At 40.2% G+C, this 18,738-nt stretch overlaps 2 protein-coding genes across 10 annotated transcripts in view; one reads left to right on the forward strand and one right to left on the reverse strand.

Annotated features, from left to right (window-relative positions):
* Window positions 1-18,738, reverse strand: part of LOC132212313 (translation initiation factor IF-2) — a 124,195-nt gene that overhangs the window by 52,884 nt on the left and 52,573 nt on the right. The window lies entirely within an intron of this gene.
* The window catches only part of GGTA1 (glycoprotein alpha-galactosyltransferase 1 (inactive)), a 77,010-nt gene that overhangs the window by 49,381 nt on the left and 8,891 nt on the right, over window positions 1-18,738 (forward strand). For 5 of the 9 annotated variants that reach the window (XM_059657773.1, XM_059657775.1, XM_059657776.1 and 2 more), the window contains 2 exons: window positions 13,389-13,421; window positions 17,006-17,056. In XM_059657773.1, the coding sequence (XP_059513756.1) occupies window positions 13,389-13,421; window positions 17,006-17,056 (84 nt within the window). Of the gene's footprint in view, window positions 1-492; window positions 2,970-11,976; window positions 12,060-13,388; window positions 13,422-17,005; window positions 17,057-18,738 lie in introns of those variants that run through there. The other 4 variants (XM_059657778.1, XM_059657780.1, XM_059657781.1 and 1 more) reach the window with 2 other exon arrangements.

An 18,738-nucleotide genomic window follows, 5' to 3' on the forward strand; every position in this document is an offset into this window, starting at 1 on the left:
ACAGTTGAAGCTGGTATTGGAGAATGTGGCTTATATCTGTAGGCTCTAGGCCTCCTAATATTGAACCACAGAAATAGGAAGACTCAGGCAACCAAGCAGCTATTGCACTAGAAACTCCAGGCGTCTGTACATCAGAGCGGTGCCTGTACCACTAAATATCCTATAAGGCCCAAAGCATACATACTATCTCCAATACATACAGTTTCCAAGAGCGAGAGGAGAGGAAAGGAGGGGTGGGGCTGTTCATGGCCAGTCGCCTTTCCAAAATTGGCAGTCAGATAAGTCCCTCCACTTCCCCAAGGCAGAGTGACTGAACAGTGGAGAGCAGTCAGGAATGTTACAGTAACAGATGTCTCTCCACATGAAAACAAACATCTGCGACGAGGAAAAATAGTTGTCTCTTGAACTTCAAAATACGAACAAAATGATTAGAAAGTACATGGTCTCCTACAGAGTCCCAGAGGTTACATTTATCCCGTTCTTCTGTTTCAGATACATTGAGCATTACTTGGAAGAGTTCTTAACATCTGCTAATAAGTACTTCATGGTTGGCCACAAAGTCATATTTTACATCATGATGGATGATGTCTCCAGGTTGCCTTTGATAGAGCTGGGTCCTTTGCGTTCCTTCAAAGTGTTTGAGGTCAAGCCTGAGAAGAGGTGGCAGGACATCAGCATGATGCGCATGAAGACCATTGGGGAGCACATTGTGAACCACATCCAGTACGAGGTCGACTTCCTCTTCTGCATGGACGTGGACCAGGTCTTCCAAGACACCTTTGGGGTGGAGACCCTTGGCCAGTCAGTGGCTCAGCTACAAGCCTGGTGGTACAAGGCAGATCCTCTTGAGTTTACTTATGAGAGGCGGAAGGAGTCTGCAGCATTCATTCCATATGGCGAGGGGGATTTTTATTATCATGCGGCCATTTTTGGAGGAACACCCATTCAGGTCCTAAACATCACCCAGGAGTGTTTCAAAGGAATCCTCCAGGACAAGAAAAATGACATAGAGGCTGAGTGGCATGATGAAAGCCACCTAAACAAGTATTTCCTTCTCAACAAGCCCACTAAAATCTTATCTCCAGAATATTGCTGGGATTATCATATAGGCCTGCCTGCAGATATTAAGACTGTCAAGGTATCTTGGCAGACAAAAGAATATAATTTGGTTAGAACTAATATCTGACTTTAAATTGTGCCAGTAGGTTTCTGAATTTGAGAGAGTATTCTGGCTACTTCTTCAGAAAAGTAACACTTAATTTTAACTTTAAAAAATACTAATAAAACACCAACCCAGCAAGTACTACTCCTCGTAACTTTCAGCCTTGTAATATGGGAGCATGGACCTCTGGTAATCAGATGTGAATTCCTGATGATTTCCTATCTATTCTGGGTTTGGGGGAAAAATATATCAATGAACTTAAAAAAATTTTTTTCACAGGCCATAAAAAAGCCAGAAACACTCTACATATGTCAGATAATGTACTGGAGAACTGGAGAAAAGGGTGCTGAGTCTAAAGCAACATAGGTTGCTTTACAGCAGAACTTGCAGTGAGGACACAGTCTACCTGGCAATCCTCAAATGGTTTCAGTAGCAGACCACTTCAGGCCATTTTGTTGTATGTGTGTCTTTTTCTCAGGATGTTGTTTGACTTCTGTGCAAAAGACTTGTCGAGATTCCCAGTGGTTATGATTGTGGTAAATGTTTGGAGTCACAGGGAATCTGAAGGAAGTGGAAACAAAGCCTCAAAGTGAGTTTGCCATGAAATAGGAGAGAGTGGAAAGATCATGGTTGGGCAGTGGCACCTGAGAGGTCACAGGAGATGTATTGGCACTTAAATATAGCATGGATCCAGGTGCTAAATGGGACAGGGATAATGTGGATGGTCTCCAGCCTCCTTAATTCCAAAACAGCCAGAGCAGAGGGGACTTGAATGGAAGATACTTCTTTGTTTTGCCCAAGTCACATTCAGTCTGCCAGATTCTGCAACTGTGTCTTCAGATCCTTGCCAGAAGTGGATGGTGTCAGAGAAGACAGAGGCCTAAAATGGACTGAAGAAGCTTGCAAGGAATTTTACAGACAGGGGCTTCATGACAATCAGCAGCAGCAAGTCCAACTGCCACTTGCTCCAACCCTCAGAGTCCCTCAGCCTATTGTACCCCGTTTGGAGGGCTGACATCAGGAATGGATTGGAGGAAAAGCCCTCCCTCCAAATAACCTAATTTTCCCCTGCCCCATCTGCACTACTGAGGTGTAACAACCAGACACATTTAATAAAATGGTTAATTGATTTGATATCAAAAGCAGACAGGATGGCAATAGGAGACCCAGTCCTCATAACTGAACAGCTTAACATTCAATTCCCTTCTCTAAGAGAAGTTATAAAATCCTACCTATTATTTAAAGTTAAGCAATTCAATGTAAAGGAAGTTAGAAGGCAACATTTACATATTTATATTTTGCTTGTGTTCCAGTTAAAGTCATGTTTCCTTTTTTAAGTGATTTATTTGAAGAATCATTGCGCTGGCTTGACGTTCAGCACACTGGGCTTCTCTGGTAAATTGAAACATACATTTTCCTACCATTGCACTGTGCCTCCTACTCTTCACTTCTTGCCAAAAAAATAATCACAATGCAGTGAAACAAAACCAAACCAACAAAAATCCTGAAGAAGTGGACTTTAAAGGAGATTACACATTCATTAGGACTCTTGCTTCTCTCTAACTCAAGTTTTCTGAAATACATCCTAGAGTAGGGAAAGTTACTGGTTTAAGTCTGGAACCAAAGAAATTATCTATCCTGAAAGATTAAATGGCTGAGGGAATGTTTATGTTTGAGGGAATCTTGATTTTTTTTTTATTCATTTAAATTTTAATCCCAAACAAACTCAAGATGTCATGAATAGTTACTCTTAAACATAAAAAAATAAAACTCCTGATTTACAATTGAATAAATTATTTTCTCAGTATATTCTTGTCATGGATTGTGCATTTTCTCCCAAAGATGTTCAGAATTGTTAATTCTAGCGTTTTAAATTCTTAGATTTCAAAAAGTCCTCATGTCCTTCTAAAAATGTGTCCACTATTACAAAGATAGAACATAGGTGAGATTTGCAAATTTTTAAAACAGATGCTCATGCCCTAGCCGATGTGGTAAGTGGTTAGAGCTTTAGCCCACACACCAAAGGGTTGAGGGTTCTATTCCTGGTCAACCCAGTAGACCATATCTGGATTGCAGGTTTGATCCCCAGTTGGGGTGCATGTGGGAGTCAGCCAATTGATGTCTCTCTCTCACATACATGTTTCTCCTCTTCCCTCCCTTCCACTCTCAAAAAGTCAATGGAAAGAATGTCCTTGGACAACAAGGAAGCATCATCAGAAGCTTTCAATTCCTTTATTAGGCATTAAAGAACTTAGTCGATCAAAAACTCTTCAGAAGTAGAATGTAGGTCTATACCACGTGGTTGAAACTTTGTGGCCCATGCACAGAAGTCGGTATTTTGTGGAAGAGCCACACTCAAGGGGCCAAAGAGCCGCATGTGGCTCGTGAGCCGCTGATTGCCAACCACAGGTAGACTCATCATATAGCCAAGTTTGAGAAGCAGTCAACAAAAGCTGAGCAAACAAGGGCACAGGGAAGTTAAGGGCTAAAGGAGTGGAGGAGGGAAGGGTGTCTGATGAAGTGCAAATAGACTTGGAGGAAATGACTTTAAATTGAGTTTTGAAAGAGGGGGGGTCACTGTGAGGAGTAGAGATGGAATGAGACTTCAGAGGGAGGAGCAGCGGATGTAAAGCACAGAAGACGGTGATAAAACTTTTACAGAGACCCACACAAATGGTGCGAAAAGTAGCAAAGACCATGAGAATGCTTTGTCTGGATGAGGGCTCCACATTCGCTCAAACATATATGGCTCTCTTTCTCCCAGCAATGCTTGGTCTCTTTTACGGAGTCTGTGTGATTTCAATGGAAACCGGTGCCATCGTTGGAGCAAGAGATCCAGACTAAGCCAATCAGTACCTCTTTCATTGCTTAGGTGGCAATGATTGATTTGGGGGTGGCAGGTGACCTAAATTAGCCCAACCAATGTGAATCTCAGGTCCTCAGGAAATAGCATGTAACATTGGGAGCTGCTAACACCTCTGGTGACCACAAGGGAGGTCAGCATTAGGATGAAACTGGCAAGAGGAATGGAAGAGCAGAGAAAACTGAAGGGAACACAGTCCTTGATGACAACCCTAAGCCACTGGCTCCAGTGGGCTTTTTGAACATGTGAGCCAATAAAGTACCATTATCGTTTAAGTCAGTTGGAATTGAGTTTTCTCTTATAACTGAAAATATCCCCCACTGAACCCTTCTAGAATAATTAGTTCCTTATAGGCAGGCCCATAGTCTGTCTTTGCATCAGCTCCAGAACCTGTTACAACACCTATCTCAGAGGCACTGCTTAACGAATATCTACAAGATGAATGAATGAATCATTATATATACTCCCATCACGCCTCAAGTGCTTTTTAATTAAATTAAAAAATTTTCATTATGAAGTCAGATACTTTTATATCTGGCATCTGGAAATTTTCCTCCTGTAGTACATAGTACAGGAACTCAGGAGGGGCAGCTTGAGCTTTAGGCTCTAACCTGCATGACATACTGGGTTCAGTGCTACTTAAGGTCAGTGGTGCATGAGACAAATTTGCTTCATCAGTATAGAGCAGTGGTTCTCAATCAGGATGATTTTGCACGACCACCATCACCACCTCCACTCCCACCCTCGCCCTGACCCCGGGATACTTGGCAATGAGTGAAAATATTGTTGGTTGTTACAACTTGGGGGTGGGGATGGGGAGGGTACTACTCACATCTATTAGGTAAAGGCCAGGGATGCTGCTAAACATCCTAAAATGCACAGGAAAGCCACCACAACAAAGTAGTGTCTGGCTCAAAATGTGATGAGGTTGAGGGACCCTGATGTAAAATCCCTTTGAACCTCATTAAGAAAGAAATATAGGAGAGCCAATATGCATAATACCCACCTGTCTATACCCTGGAATTAGTCTTTGATGAGTGTCAAAAGCTTCCAACTCACTTCTTAGGCCTATAACATTCACAGCTAAGACAAAAGAAGAGAGCAGTTCCCTATACTGGACACTGGAGGGCAGGAATTTCCAAAGATAACACTTATTCTAAGCAACTGCAGTGATTAAAAATATATGTTTTCTGGACCTGGTGAAGACTGCCTGTTTGTAGAAATAGCTATGGATTTTACATATAAATGAAAATAGCTATAAATATTTAAAGTATGGGGCTTTGAAAAATCAGCCAAAGTTAGAACACACTTTCAATGAATTGACTGTAATTGTTCAGAATAAAAGGTGGTTATGCTAGCTAGGTGTTTTAGTTAAAGACATTTTGGTTACAAGGAACTGATATCTCCTAAACCCAGAAATGAATATTGAGAGGCTATTGGAGAGTTCCACTGAATGCAAGGCAGAATTGACAACCAGGCAGTGGTGCACTGAAGCTGGTTCTTTCCTGCTGTGAGAGCCTGTTGCACGTAATACTTCCCAACTCTCTGTTTAGTGCCTTCACTGTGGTAGCTTGGTATTAGCCATGGTGGGAGTATTTACACCATGGGAATCAGCAAACACTAAAAATCAGGTCTCTTTTTCCTTTTCATCTTCCTTTTTTTAGGAGTTGGTTGTGTAAAATTTTAGTTGTTCGCATCACTATAACCAGCCCATGAAGAAGTGCCAGTGAAGTTCAAGGGCTTCAATAGCAGAAAAGAATGAACTTCCCCTAGAGCAGTGGCCGGCAAACGGCGGCTCGCGAGCCACATGTGGCTCTTTGGCCCCTTGAGTGTGGCTCTTCCACAAACTACCATGTGTGGGCGTGCATGTACAGTGCAATTGAAACTTCGTGGCCCATGCACGGAAGTCAGTATTTTGTGGAAGAGCCACACTCAAGGGGCCAAAGAGCCACGTGTGGCTCACGAGCCACAGTTTGCCGACCACTGCCCTAGAGGTCTGCCAATATGATCCAGCTCCAACTATTTCCAGACTCAGAGTTTCTTCCTTCAAAACTCTATGTTCCTGGAAAAGAAAACCCAAATGGCATAGCAGCCACTCCTGCTCCCAGCAGCTATGCCATGGGGTAGGTTTATTGGAGGGTGGATTATAATATAGAGCAGTTTCTCAGGCAAGGACCTATAGGTATGAGCTGAGTTAGATGCCTCTAAAACTGTCAACATTTCCACTTAGAGCTGCTTGGCTATCAATCATTTCTTCCCACACAGGTAAAATATGTCCTGCTACCATAATCCAAAAACATTATGCACTATTCTAGCACAGCCCCCTCTCTGAATAGCAGACCATAGAATTCATGGATAATGCCAGAGGGCCAGGCTTCTCAGAGTCTACTATCTCCACATAATAACTGTTTCTCCTTTGGTTATTTAGCCCATCTAACTATTCTGCAATCCATAAAATAAAAAATAAATCCAGCACACACCCAAACACTATGAAGTCAAGACAAGGAAGGAAGAGGGGAAATTTTTTAGTAACTCTAGAAGAAAATGGTTATCTGGTCAAGGGGCATTTCCTTGCTCTAGAATTCAGTGGGCCCTGCTGTAAGTTCTCAATCAAGGCCAGCCACAGTCTACATCCATAATCACAGTCTACTTCAGACCCTTTGAACTATGTAAGATATAATTGGTCATAAGAGGTCCAGTGGCAGGGCAACTTGCCTGCAACCTAGACCAGCGGTGGAGCTTTCTGTTGTCCAGGGTCCCACTGGAAGTCATTGCTTTTACAGTTATCAATCAAATGGGAGGCAGCTGGATACCCTCATGTGTGGGACACTGCCTCCAAAATCTAAAGTAGCCCAAGAGAGTTATGCCTCTCTCTTATTTGTAGCAGGCATAAAGTATTGGTTCTCAAATTGGCAGCATTCTGGAATTACCAGGAGAGCTAATATTGATGCCTGGTTCTGACCCCAGAGAGTCTGACTCAATTGGTATGGGGTAGACACTGGAACTTTAAAAGACTTCCCAGGTAGGCCTTGGCATGGTAGCTCAGTTGGTTAGAGCATCATACTGATACACCAAGGTTTTGGGTTTGATTCCAGGTCAGGGCATATACAAGAATCAATGAATGCATGAATGGATGGGGCAGCAGGTCGATCTCTCGCTCTCTAAAAATCAATAAGTTTAAGATAACCTTTTAAAAAATACATTTTTAATTGATTTCAGAGAGGAAGGGAGAGGGAGAGAGAGACAGAAACATCAATGATGAGAGAGAATCATTGATCGGCTGCCTCCTGAACATCCCACACTGGGGATCAAGACTGCAACCCAGGCATGTGCCCTGACCGGGAACTGAACCGTGACCTCTTGGTGTATAGGTCGACGCTCAACCACTGAACCATGCTGGCCTGGCTAAAAATCAATACGTTTAAAAAGTAAAAAGATCTTTTGGGGAGAAAAAACACACACCTTTCCAGGATAAGAGGATTCTGGGAATATGGTAGAGTAGGAAGCACCAGGAAATCTGTCTCCTCAGCTAGACAATAATTGCACTGGCAAAAATCTGTCTGATGTAACTATTTTGGAACTCTGGAGTCTATAGAAACTTGAATGGTAAACTAAGGTTAATTTCAACTCTTTACACAGTAGCAGCGACTCGTTCTCCACTTCCAGCCATCTGGTAGGCAGTTGGGCATATGTTCCTGGAGCAGTTTGCATGCAGCTTATGCAAGCCAGGGTGGGCGTAAAGGGCCCTGTCCTCCACATATCAGGAACCTGTGCTCTGATTGCTAAATGTTGCTTCTGATCATGGAGGTACAGACAAACAGGCAGCAGCCATTGGTGTTGCACCTTCTCCCATTGTTGCGGTATTTTGTGGAAGAGCCACACTCAAGGGGCCAAAGAGCCACATGTGGCTCCCTTTCCCCTCTAGTTGAGGTGACTTCCAGTTGAGGTAACTTCCAGGGGGTTTAAAGTGCCAGTGCCCCTTTGTTCTCCCTTCACTTTCTGTCAGAGACCACCTATCGTCTTCACTAGCAGAGAAGAGACCCCCAAAAGCTAGTGACCTTTGAAGCCCTAGCAAAGGTTGGAGCTGTGCATCACCCAGTTAATCTAGATAATGGTAGCTGAAGCATCATCCCCACCTTAATTCACTTAATTCCTTAGATACTCATGTAAATCCTTGTTGATTATTGTTGATTAGATATTCTGCCTATTTCTGGAAATTGTCTGCTGATGAGCTAATCTGTGTGTCACTGAAACCTCCTTACCCTAGGGCTACCCCAGATCAAATAAAAGGTTGGAGCGGCCTGAGCATCGGTGGAAGTCCTTCTGGACTTGCCCGCCTGGTCCCCCAATATTTCCAAATTATCTCGTCTCTTCTCTCTCTCATTTGTGTGCGGCTCCTCTTTCAGACCCGAACCCTGAACCACACAGGACGTGGAGGGAAACACACTCAACAACTTTCCCTCCTTTGGAGGCATATATTAAAGAACAGAACATTCAAAAACATCTACATACATGGGGAAAATTATTAAATGACTATGCATACTCAGGGAAAGGCTCTGAAAAGACCTTATGTTACACTTGGGCTGATCCTTGGCACAAAGACAGCTTACAACAACCAAAAAGGCAAAATCAATGAATGAAAACGAACAAAAAACAGCTAACCGTGGAGGAAGGGAGATCATCTTATTTACAGAGTTACCACAGTATTAGATTCAAATGTAGAATTTCAATTAAAAAAATCACAGGGCATACAAAGAAACAGTAAAGTATGGCCCATTCAAAGAAAAAAATAAACAGGAACTGTTCTCAGAGATGACCCTGACAAAGACTTTAAAACAACTGTCACAGATGCTCAAAACTATAGGATGATTGGAAAAAAGAAAATCAAGAAAACACTGTACAGTAGGTCCTCGGGTTACATCAGAGATCCGTTCCTACGGCGTGATGTAATGCGATTTTCACCGTAAGTCGGAACCCACCTACATAAAGCACCTACGTCAGTCACATGGAACACATACACAGCAGTAATGAAGTGAAAAGGTAAAAAAAATTTAAAAGAAAGATAAAAATTCCTGACCTTTACTTGTGGTAAATAAATAATAAAAAACATAAAGCACATATGTACATACATCAAAATGATGGCACTTTTATATATATATATATAAATAAATGGGAGATGGTGATGTAACCACGAAACGACATACTTCGAGTCCTATGTAACCCGAGGGCTGCCTGTATAAACAAAATGGAACTATCAATAAAGAGTGAGAAAACCAAAAAGAAATAATAAAGCATTCTAGAGCTGAAAATTATAATAACTACAATGAAAAATTCACTAGGGGGATTTAAAAACAAATTTGAGCAGGCAGAAGAAAGAATCAGTGAAGTTGAAGATAGGACAATGGAAATTATTAAGTCTGAAGAACAGAAAAAAAGATAGAAGAAAGTGAATAGTGCCTCAGAGACCTATTAGATACCATTAAGTGACTCAAAGGGGCACAAGAAAAGTTATTGGGCGATGGAGGTGTTCTATATCTTAATTAAGGTGCTTTTTACATACATGTGTGCATGTGTAACAAAGCCAGTACAGTGTACAAACTATTTTTACTTAAGTAAATTGTACTTTATGTCAATTAATATATATATATAGCTAATATGCTAAGTGTCTGACCATCTGACCGGTTGCTATGACATGCACTGCCACCAGGGGGCAGACACTCAATGCAGGAGCTGCTGTGACGCGCACTGGCCATTTACAGAGAAACAGCACTGTGGACCTGGTGCCGACAAAGCAACACTCGGCTTCCCCCAATTGGGACACAGGCCCTGCTACCACCCCAGAGCGACACCCCACCAAATCGCAGTTGATCCTGCCGAGACCCCTATGGAGCAAAATGTGGCCCACAGCCCAGCCCAGCCCTGAAATGGTGGCTGTGGGCGCCAGGTAATGATGTCACGTAGCAATGCCTGGCTTCCTCTCCCTAGCGACTAGCCTCCTTGCAGTTTCTTCAGCCCAAGAACACAACTTGTTTTATAGCTAGGTGGAAACATTTTATACTTTAACCCAGGGGTCCTCAAACTATGGCCCATGGACCACATGCAAATACAAATATTGTATTTGTTCCCGTTTTGTTTTTTTACTTCAAAATAAGATATGTGCAGTGTGCATAGGAATTTGTTCATAGTTTTTTTTTAAACTATAGTCCGGCCCTCCAACGGTCTGAGGGACAGTGAACTGGCCCCCTGTTTAAAAAGTTTGAGGACCCCTGCTCTAACCAAATGTCTTTGAAGTGTTTTCCCCGTGCCTCATCTCATTTGATCCTCACAGAAGTCCTGGAGTAGGTAGATAGGAGACTCAGTGGAATCCTATTTTCTTTTCATTAGCTGGAAAATGGAGATTTAGAAAGCTTAGAAACTTGACCCAACTGAAAAGAAGTAAGAAATGGTGGACCATGAAAATGACTTCAGGTTTTCTCACTGTGCAGAATATAGTCAAACACTGCTGCAGTTAAATATTTTACCATTTGTTTTCCCTGCATGATCTACAATAATAATCTGCTTCGTGTTGATATTTACTGCTGAGTTGCTGACAATTACCTGAAAGAGAAGTCGGGGTGCTTCACTGGGCTGGAAAAAGTTTAGCTAAATCAGAAAGCAGGTCTAATTAAGCAAGTTTATCTATATATATAAAGCTCTTGCTGGTGCCAATTGCACACGTGTTTCCATCTGTCATTGTTGTTCATGAATTTGGTTGACATGTTTATTACAGAGAAAGGGTGAATAGCGATATGAAAATATTTCTTCTAATTAATTTCCTTTCAATGTGCACAAATTCATGCACCAGGCCTCTAGTATATTATGAAGCTTTAAAAAACTGATAAGAAACTTATATGATCCTACTTGTTTTTTAATGGGACAAAATCCAGTCCCCTGATAATGATAAAGAGAAGTTACAAGCATGTGAATTGTTATGATTGCAAGTATCTAGTTATTTCATCATCAAAAGAATCTGATGACATCATCATTCACAGAAGACTGAAATAATAAACACAAAAACTGGAGAGTACCATAGAACCAATAATAGGTTATCTGATTTATGATTTTTCAAAGGTCTTAAAAGTTCTTGCTTGAAAACTGTCTGCCCTCTTAAGATTCTCCACATGTCTTCCCAAACCACTATACCATAAATGTTAAGTCTTCAAGGAAGAAACTGTATAAAATTCCTGCATGATCTTAAGAAAACAAAAGGTAAGAGTTTGTCTCTAATTTCAACCAAATTAAGCCATAGCCAATTTCTTTTCTGCACACAACTTTATTTCCACAGATTAAATATTACAAAGGAGTTTTGTAAACTTGATGGCTGAAATTCCAAGGTCAATGAACAAATAATCTAAAAATTATAGTTTAGCCTCCTGTGAGTGCTCTGAACCAATTCTATATTCAAATACTTTGAGAAGGGGCACATATTTTATACTGTTATCAGTTCTATCACCTATCTTAGAATGATCAACTTCATAAGATTATTTAATTACAAATAATTAAGTTTTCTTTATAATTATACAACTCTTTAGAGTCCAAGTATTTTCATAATTATCTCTTTTCTCTGACACCCCATTCTGAAAGAGTTAGGAGAGGAAGTGGTGTAATTTTTCTGTAGAAAAGAGTCCTTTGTACTTTAGAAAAGATGAATGAAGTTTATAAGATCTCTTGTATCAAGACCAGACCAGTTAATATCCTACCATTGGGTGGATAGTTCAAATAGATGGTGTCTCTTCACTGACTCAATTCTATTTCCATATAAAGCAACATCCAATGACCAGAGGTGCCTTAAATCCCAGATAAAATTTATTAAGTCATCTAGTTTAAGTCATAAGAGACAGGATTCAACACAGCTTATTCTCTATACATTGTACTTTATTTAATCTACTTTAATGTTTCTTTTTCCTCCCAGTAAAGGATGAGATACAAAAGAAAAATTCTATTATTATTCATTTTATTATCTCTATGGGCCTTGCAAAGAGAGTACCGATTCAGGTAACTTTAAAAAATAATGAATATTTTATTTTGGTGTTTGGTTTAAGGATCTGGTTATGTCAGGAAGGTTATAGGTTCATCCCCTGAATAAATCAGCATGCAACTGTATCAATCCAAATACACCCAGATATATCCAAATGACATCCAAATATGTCAGCATAAATATTGCCTTCAGCGTAAAAATTCTTTGTTTCTAATGAAGTCAGAGCTAAATGCAATTTGTGTAGGCCAATATGTGTGAGGAGAAGCAATGTTAAACTGCCAAGACAGTTACTGTATAATTATGGCAATGTAATGTTAGTAAATATTATGGAGAAATTTGTGCCATTTTTAAATAGGTGGCATCTTCTTTAAGTAACATCCTTAAGCCTACCTGGTTTTGTTCAGTGGATAGAGCATCAGACTGCGGACTGAAGGGTCCCAGGTTCAATTTCTGTCAAGGGCACATGCCTGGGTTGTGGGCTCAATCCCCAGTAGGGGGCGTGCAGGAGGCAACAGATTAATAATTCTCTCTCATCATTGATGTTTCTATCTCTCTATCCCTCTCCCTTCCTCTCTAAAATCAATAAAAATATTTTTTAAAAAGAAACATCCTTAATATTGGTGTCTTCAGGCACTATGTATGGTATTTGCCCTCCACATATTTGAGACAAGCAGAAAGGCTTCATTTGCTATTAGCAAATTTCATTGTTTTAATGATAAGTAATTTTTTCTCATTTGTATCTAAAAATAGTTATTTTTTAAAATATAGCATATGAGTAATATTTATCAGTCAAATCACCTCAGTAACTTTTATCATGTTCATTACTGTACTCTACAACCAACAATGTACTTGGCATATAGTATTGTGTCTTGGTCCATTTGGGCTGGATGGCTTATGAACAACAAATTTATTTCTCTCAGTTTTGGAGGGTGGCAAGTACAAGATCAAGGAGCCAGCAGATTTGGTGTCTGGTGAAGGCCTGTTCCTGGTTCATAGAGAGCCATCCTCTCACCATGTCTTCATATGGTGGAAGGGGTGAAGGAGCTCTCTGGAATCTCTCTTAAAAAGGCATTCCCATTCAAGAGGGCTTCACCCTCCTGACCTAATCATCCACAAAGGCCCTACCTTCTAATACTATCACATTGGGAATTAGGATTTCAACATATGAATTTGAGAGGGACACAAACATTCTGTCCATAACAGTATGCGTTCATTAAATATATGGTAATATTAGGTAAAATTAGGTAATAAAATGAATAGATTGAGTATAACTCTAGTCATCTTAAATGTGAAAACCCTTCATATAAGTTTAAAAGTAAATAAATATTTTTTTTATTTATCCTAAGCACAAAGAAACTACAGAGGACATATCAATGCTGGTAAGTACTTATAAATATGCTATGACCTCTTCTTTGAAGATAAAACTGGTTAGAGGGCACTGAAAAACCTGCAAGTCCTTGGTTCCTGCAGGCAGGGTAAACTAAAGCAGTTTTACAAACACATGTTGGAGATACTCGTTTAAGGTCAGAATACTAGGAGTCAAAGAAGAGCAGACTGGCAAAGTTGCTGCCTCTGATAGAAGAGTGGCAACTGGTGAGGGGAAGGAGTTACAGAAGTCAGAATTCAGCCTGTAGGAACCTTGTGCCTTTTAAAGCTATGGGCAACACACAGGAATAAAGTTTTGGCTAAAAGACTCTCAGGAGATTGCATTAACCCTATGTCACCTACCAAATCATGCCATCAGAATGTGTGCAGAAAGGAAAACTTCCCCAAATATTGTGCAAGATCTAATATCATTATATGTTCAATAGTCATGGGAATCCACATAGTGAAGTGAAAGCAACTTTCCTTTCTGATGCTTGTTGTGTCCAGGGGCCTTGTCTCTCTGATAATTCTTTGATTTACAAGACCCCCACTAAGACCATGACTCCATACTTGGGTGAGCTGTGCTATGCATGAAAATAATATAGTAAGAAGGCTTTCATGTGCTAGGCAGAGTATATTTCCCCTGTAAATAGCCATGACTAACAGGGGCAGTAATTTTCAACCACCTGAATATAGAGGAGGAATGGGTTAAAATGTTTTCTGGCAAAATGTATTCAATGAAATACAATCTAACAATTGTTCTATTACCTAATCAGAATTCTATAGCACTATCATACTAATACTCATCATTCAAAGGCATCATTGTCAATGGAAGTGGGTGTTAGGTAGAATGCCACAACTCATTCACACTTCTGATGTTGCAGCTACTCTTATCTGTGTACTAGGCACAAAGACAGTCCCCTGGGCATGAGATTTAACCCCATCCTCTTGTTAACTAAGCCCAGGGTCAGCTCTCCGAAGGTATCCTAGCCAGGGTGCCAGTAGAGTGTATAGCAAGAAGGAAAAGTAAGGACTCAGGCAGTTTCCACCCACAAGATAATAACTCTTTGTGCCTTATTTCCTTATCTAGTAAAATGGGGATAATAATCATAATTCCTATCTTATCAGTATGGATTACGTTAGAGAATACTTAGGAAAGTTTCAATATGTATTAGCTTTTTTTGGTTGGATGATGTCTTTAATTTTTTTTTAAATTTTTCAATTATGGTTGGTGTATTAGCTATTAATGAAAAGCATCTAACATCATCTAGCAGATCAGAAAATATTTCCCTTAAGAAGGGATATTTAAAATGAGGCCTGAAGGTGATGTTGGAATTAGCAGGTTGAATCTGTGGCATGTTTAAGGAAATAAAATTTAAAAAAGGAAAAGGCCAATGAGCCTGGAAAATTATAAGTGCAGGGCTAGGTAGGAGATGTGGCTGGACAGCGTGAAGTGTGAGATCACGGAGAATATTATGGCCATTTAAGAATGAGTACATCATCCTTAGACAATGGGAAGTCACTGAACTTTTGTCAAACAGAATAATGACATGGTAACACTAGAGCTTCAGAAACATGATACTGGAAGCAGAACGGAAATATGGAGAATGGGTTGAAAAGGGCAATGCAAGGATAGGCTAAGAGGGTAACACATTGCTCATTGTAGGGAATGGGAATATGGAGGCTCATTATATTAGTCTCTTCTTTAAAATATATATATTTTTTAAATATATTTTTATTGATTTTTTTACAGAGAGGAAGAGAAAGAGATAGAGTTAGGAACATCGATGAGAGAGAAACATTGATCTGCTGCCTCCTGCACATCCCCCACTGGGGATGTGCCCGCAACCCAGGTACATGCCCTTGACCGGAATCGAACCCGGGACCCTTCAGTCCACAGGCCGACGCTCTATCCACTGAGCCAAACCGGTTTTGGCATATATTTTTTAAATTGATTTCAGAGAGGAAGAAAGGAGAGAGAGAGAAACATTAATGATGAGAGAGAATCATTGATTGGCTGCCTCCTGCATGCCCCCTAGTGGGGATCAAGGCCATAATCTGGTTATGTGCCCTTGACAGGAATCAAACCTGGGACCCTTGAGTCCATAGGCTGATGCCCTATCCATTGAGCCAAACCAGCTAGGGCTATTATATTAGTCTCTTTACATTTGTGTACCTTTGAAATTTTTGCACTAAACAGTCTTTTTAAAGTGTACAGTGAGACCAATTAGGAGGCTATTGCAGTAGCCCAGATAAACGATGATGGTGATTTGCAGTCATGTGGTGGCAGGGAATGGAAATAAGGGATGGATCTGAGAGATGTTTTGGAGGTAAAACCAGCATGGTTTAATAATGAATTTGATGTTGGGACGTAGGGAGTGCTCTGAGTGTAGAATGATTCTCATATTTCTGCCTTGCCATTCCAAGTGGATCCGGAGAGGTAAGGCAACATATGAAGAGGCCCTATTTTGGGGAAGAGATGATGACTTTAACATCTTCATTTTGGAGTGTCTGTGTAAACTTCAAAGAGAAGATTTCAGAATACAGTTGGATATATGAGTCCTATAATCCTTGGAGAAGTCTAGTTGTACATGAAAATTTGACGTCATAGGAAAATGCCCAAGAGTGTGTCAACTGATCAAATAAAGGGCCTCGGAGAAACCCTTCTGCAATTAAAAATCAAATCAAGGCTTCTGAGCAGGATATTTAAGGCTAACCTTAAACAGAAGTAGAAATATATTTCCATTGTGATAGAAGGGGAAAATATTCAGCACTATAGGTAAATTTGTTGTTGTTGTTTTTAAAGTTTTTATTTTTTTAAATATATACTAGAGGCTCAGTGCACGAAATCCATGCATGAATAGGGTCCCTAGACCTGGCCCCCACCTCCCCGCCTCCTCCTTTCCTTGCTCCCTCAGCACCCTGCTGCTGCTGCTGGTCGCCCACCATGTTCCGCGCTGCCCCCTGGTGGTCAGCACTCATCATAGCAAGCGATCGAACTCCTGATCTCCCAGTTGAACTCCTGAGGGGACAATTTGCATATTAGCCTTTTATTATATAGGATATATTTTATTGATTTCAGAGAGAAAGGGAGATATAAAGAGAGAGAGAAACATCAATGATGAGAGAGAATCATTGATTGGCTGCCTCCTGCATGCCTCCTAATGGGGATCGAGCCCACAACCCCAGGCATGTGCCCTTGACCAGAATCAAACCTGGGACCCTTCAGTCCGCAGTCCAACGCTCTAACCACTGAGCAAAACCACCTAGGGCACTATAGGTAAATTTGGATGTGAGGTGGAAGAAAATTGAGGGAGTTTTCATCTGATGGCTGCTATTTTCCCTCTGAATTAGAAGAATAAGAATGAGAACTATGGAAACAAAGATCTCTGGGCAGCACACAGGGTTAAGTTGAGGTTGAAAATCATGATTTTTCCATGCCACTATTATCAAACTTCATCACTGTTTTTCTTACTGCTTCGTGCTCACTTTGCATTCTGCATCTTATTATAATCCAACCCATGATTTGATAGACACTCAAGTTATCTCAAACTCTAATAAGATATAGTGTGACTCTTTGCATTATTTTTCTCCATAGGTCTGTGAAGACTCAACCAGAATTAAGTCTATCAGACTGGTTTTTCCCCAGGTAAGAATGCCAAATCTAACATGTGAAATTAATCCATAGATTGCTCAATAGAAGTTAATGAATGGCAACTGCCATTCCAAATGTGGGAGAGCAGATGGATCTTTGGTTACATTTGGAAAAATTAGCAGTGGACTAGACCCATTGGGAATGGACATTTTATCTACATCCTCCACGAATGAGTGTGTAGATAAAAAAAACCTCAAAGGTCCTAGAATGATGGCAGGTCAAAAGAGTAAGGGTGTATTTAGGGGGGAAAAAAGGTGTAAGGGTGTATTCAAGACCATTTGGTTGATTCTTCTTGTTTCATCAATGAGAGGACCAAAGCCCAAATCAGATAGATGGACTGTGTACTTCATGTTTAATACAACAGCTTTCCCCTACCTTCTCTGTCTCCATCTTCTTATTCTATCCATCTATCTTTCACTCTGATGCTATAGGGTTTTAGGACTTCACCTAATTAAAATTTGAAAGAAGACATCTGTTTAAGAAACTATGGTACATCTACACAATGGAATACTATGCTGCTGTAAAAAAGAAGGAATTCTTACCATTTGCAACAGCATGGATGGAACTGAGAGCATTATGCTAAGAAAAATAAGCCAGTCAGAGAAAGATAAATATCACATGGTCTCACTCATTTGTGGAATATAATGAACAACATAAACTGATGCACAAAAACAGATCAAGAGACAGAGAAACATTGATCAGACCATCAAACCTCAGAGGGAAGGTAGGGGAGGGTGGAGGGAAGGGGGAGAGACCAACCAAAGGACTTGTATGCACGCATATAAGCCTAACCAATGGACACAGACATCAGAGGGGTGAGGGCATGAGTGGGGCGGGGGGAGGAAATGGAGGGATAAGGACACATATGTAATACCTTAATCAATAAAGAAAAAATAAAATAAAAAATAAAAATTTAAATATAAAAAAAGATTATTGATATAGTCCCATAAATGGGACTGCCCATGAACCAGTTCTTTTAGTTTGTATGCTTTTAGAAATTTGTCCATTTCATCTAGGTTATCTAAGATGTTGGTGTATATGTTATTTATTGTATTTTCTTATAATCCTTTTTAATACCTGTAAGGTCTATAGCAGGGGTGGGCAAACTTTTTGACTCAAGGGCCACAATGGGTTCTTAAATTGGACCAGAGGGCCAGAACAAAAGCATGGATGGAGTGTTTGTGTGAACTAATATAAATTCAAAGTAAACATCATTACATAAAAGGGTACGGTCTTTTTTTTCAATAGTTTTATTCATTTCAAACGAGCTGGATCCGGCCCGCGGGCCGTAGTTCGCCCACGGCTGGTCTATAGTAATATCCCTACTTCCATTCCTGATTTTAATAATTTAAGTCATTTCTGTTTTTTCCTTAGCCAGTTTAGTTAAAGGTTTCTCAACAAAAATGTTCAAAATATGGTTTCTGAAAATAACCAGTGTCAAAAAGCATACTTTTGTAATGATCTGGCCATTTCTGATAATCTATTCCACAAAAGAATTATTTTTTCTTTCACTGATTCTATCATTTTCCTTTCTCTGTATCAGTTGTCTCTGCTCCAGTCTTTATTATTTCTCCCTTCTGCTTGTTTTGGGTTTAGTTTGTTCTTTTTTCCTAGTTCTTAAGGTGGAAAGTTAGGTTACTGATGTGAGATATTTCATCTTTATTGATGTGAGATAT

Source organism: Myotis daubentonii, chromosome 11 (genome assembly GCF_963259705.1).
Source record: "Myotis daubentonii chromosome 11, mMyoDau2.1, whole genome shotgun sequence".
In the NCBI taxonomy this organism is placed as follows: Eukaryota; Metazoa; Chordata; class Mammalia; order Chiroptera; family Vespertilionidae; genus Myotis; species Myotis daubentonii.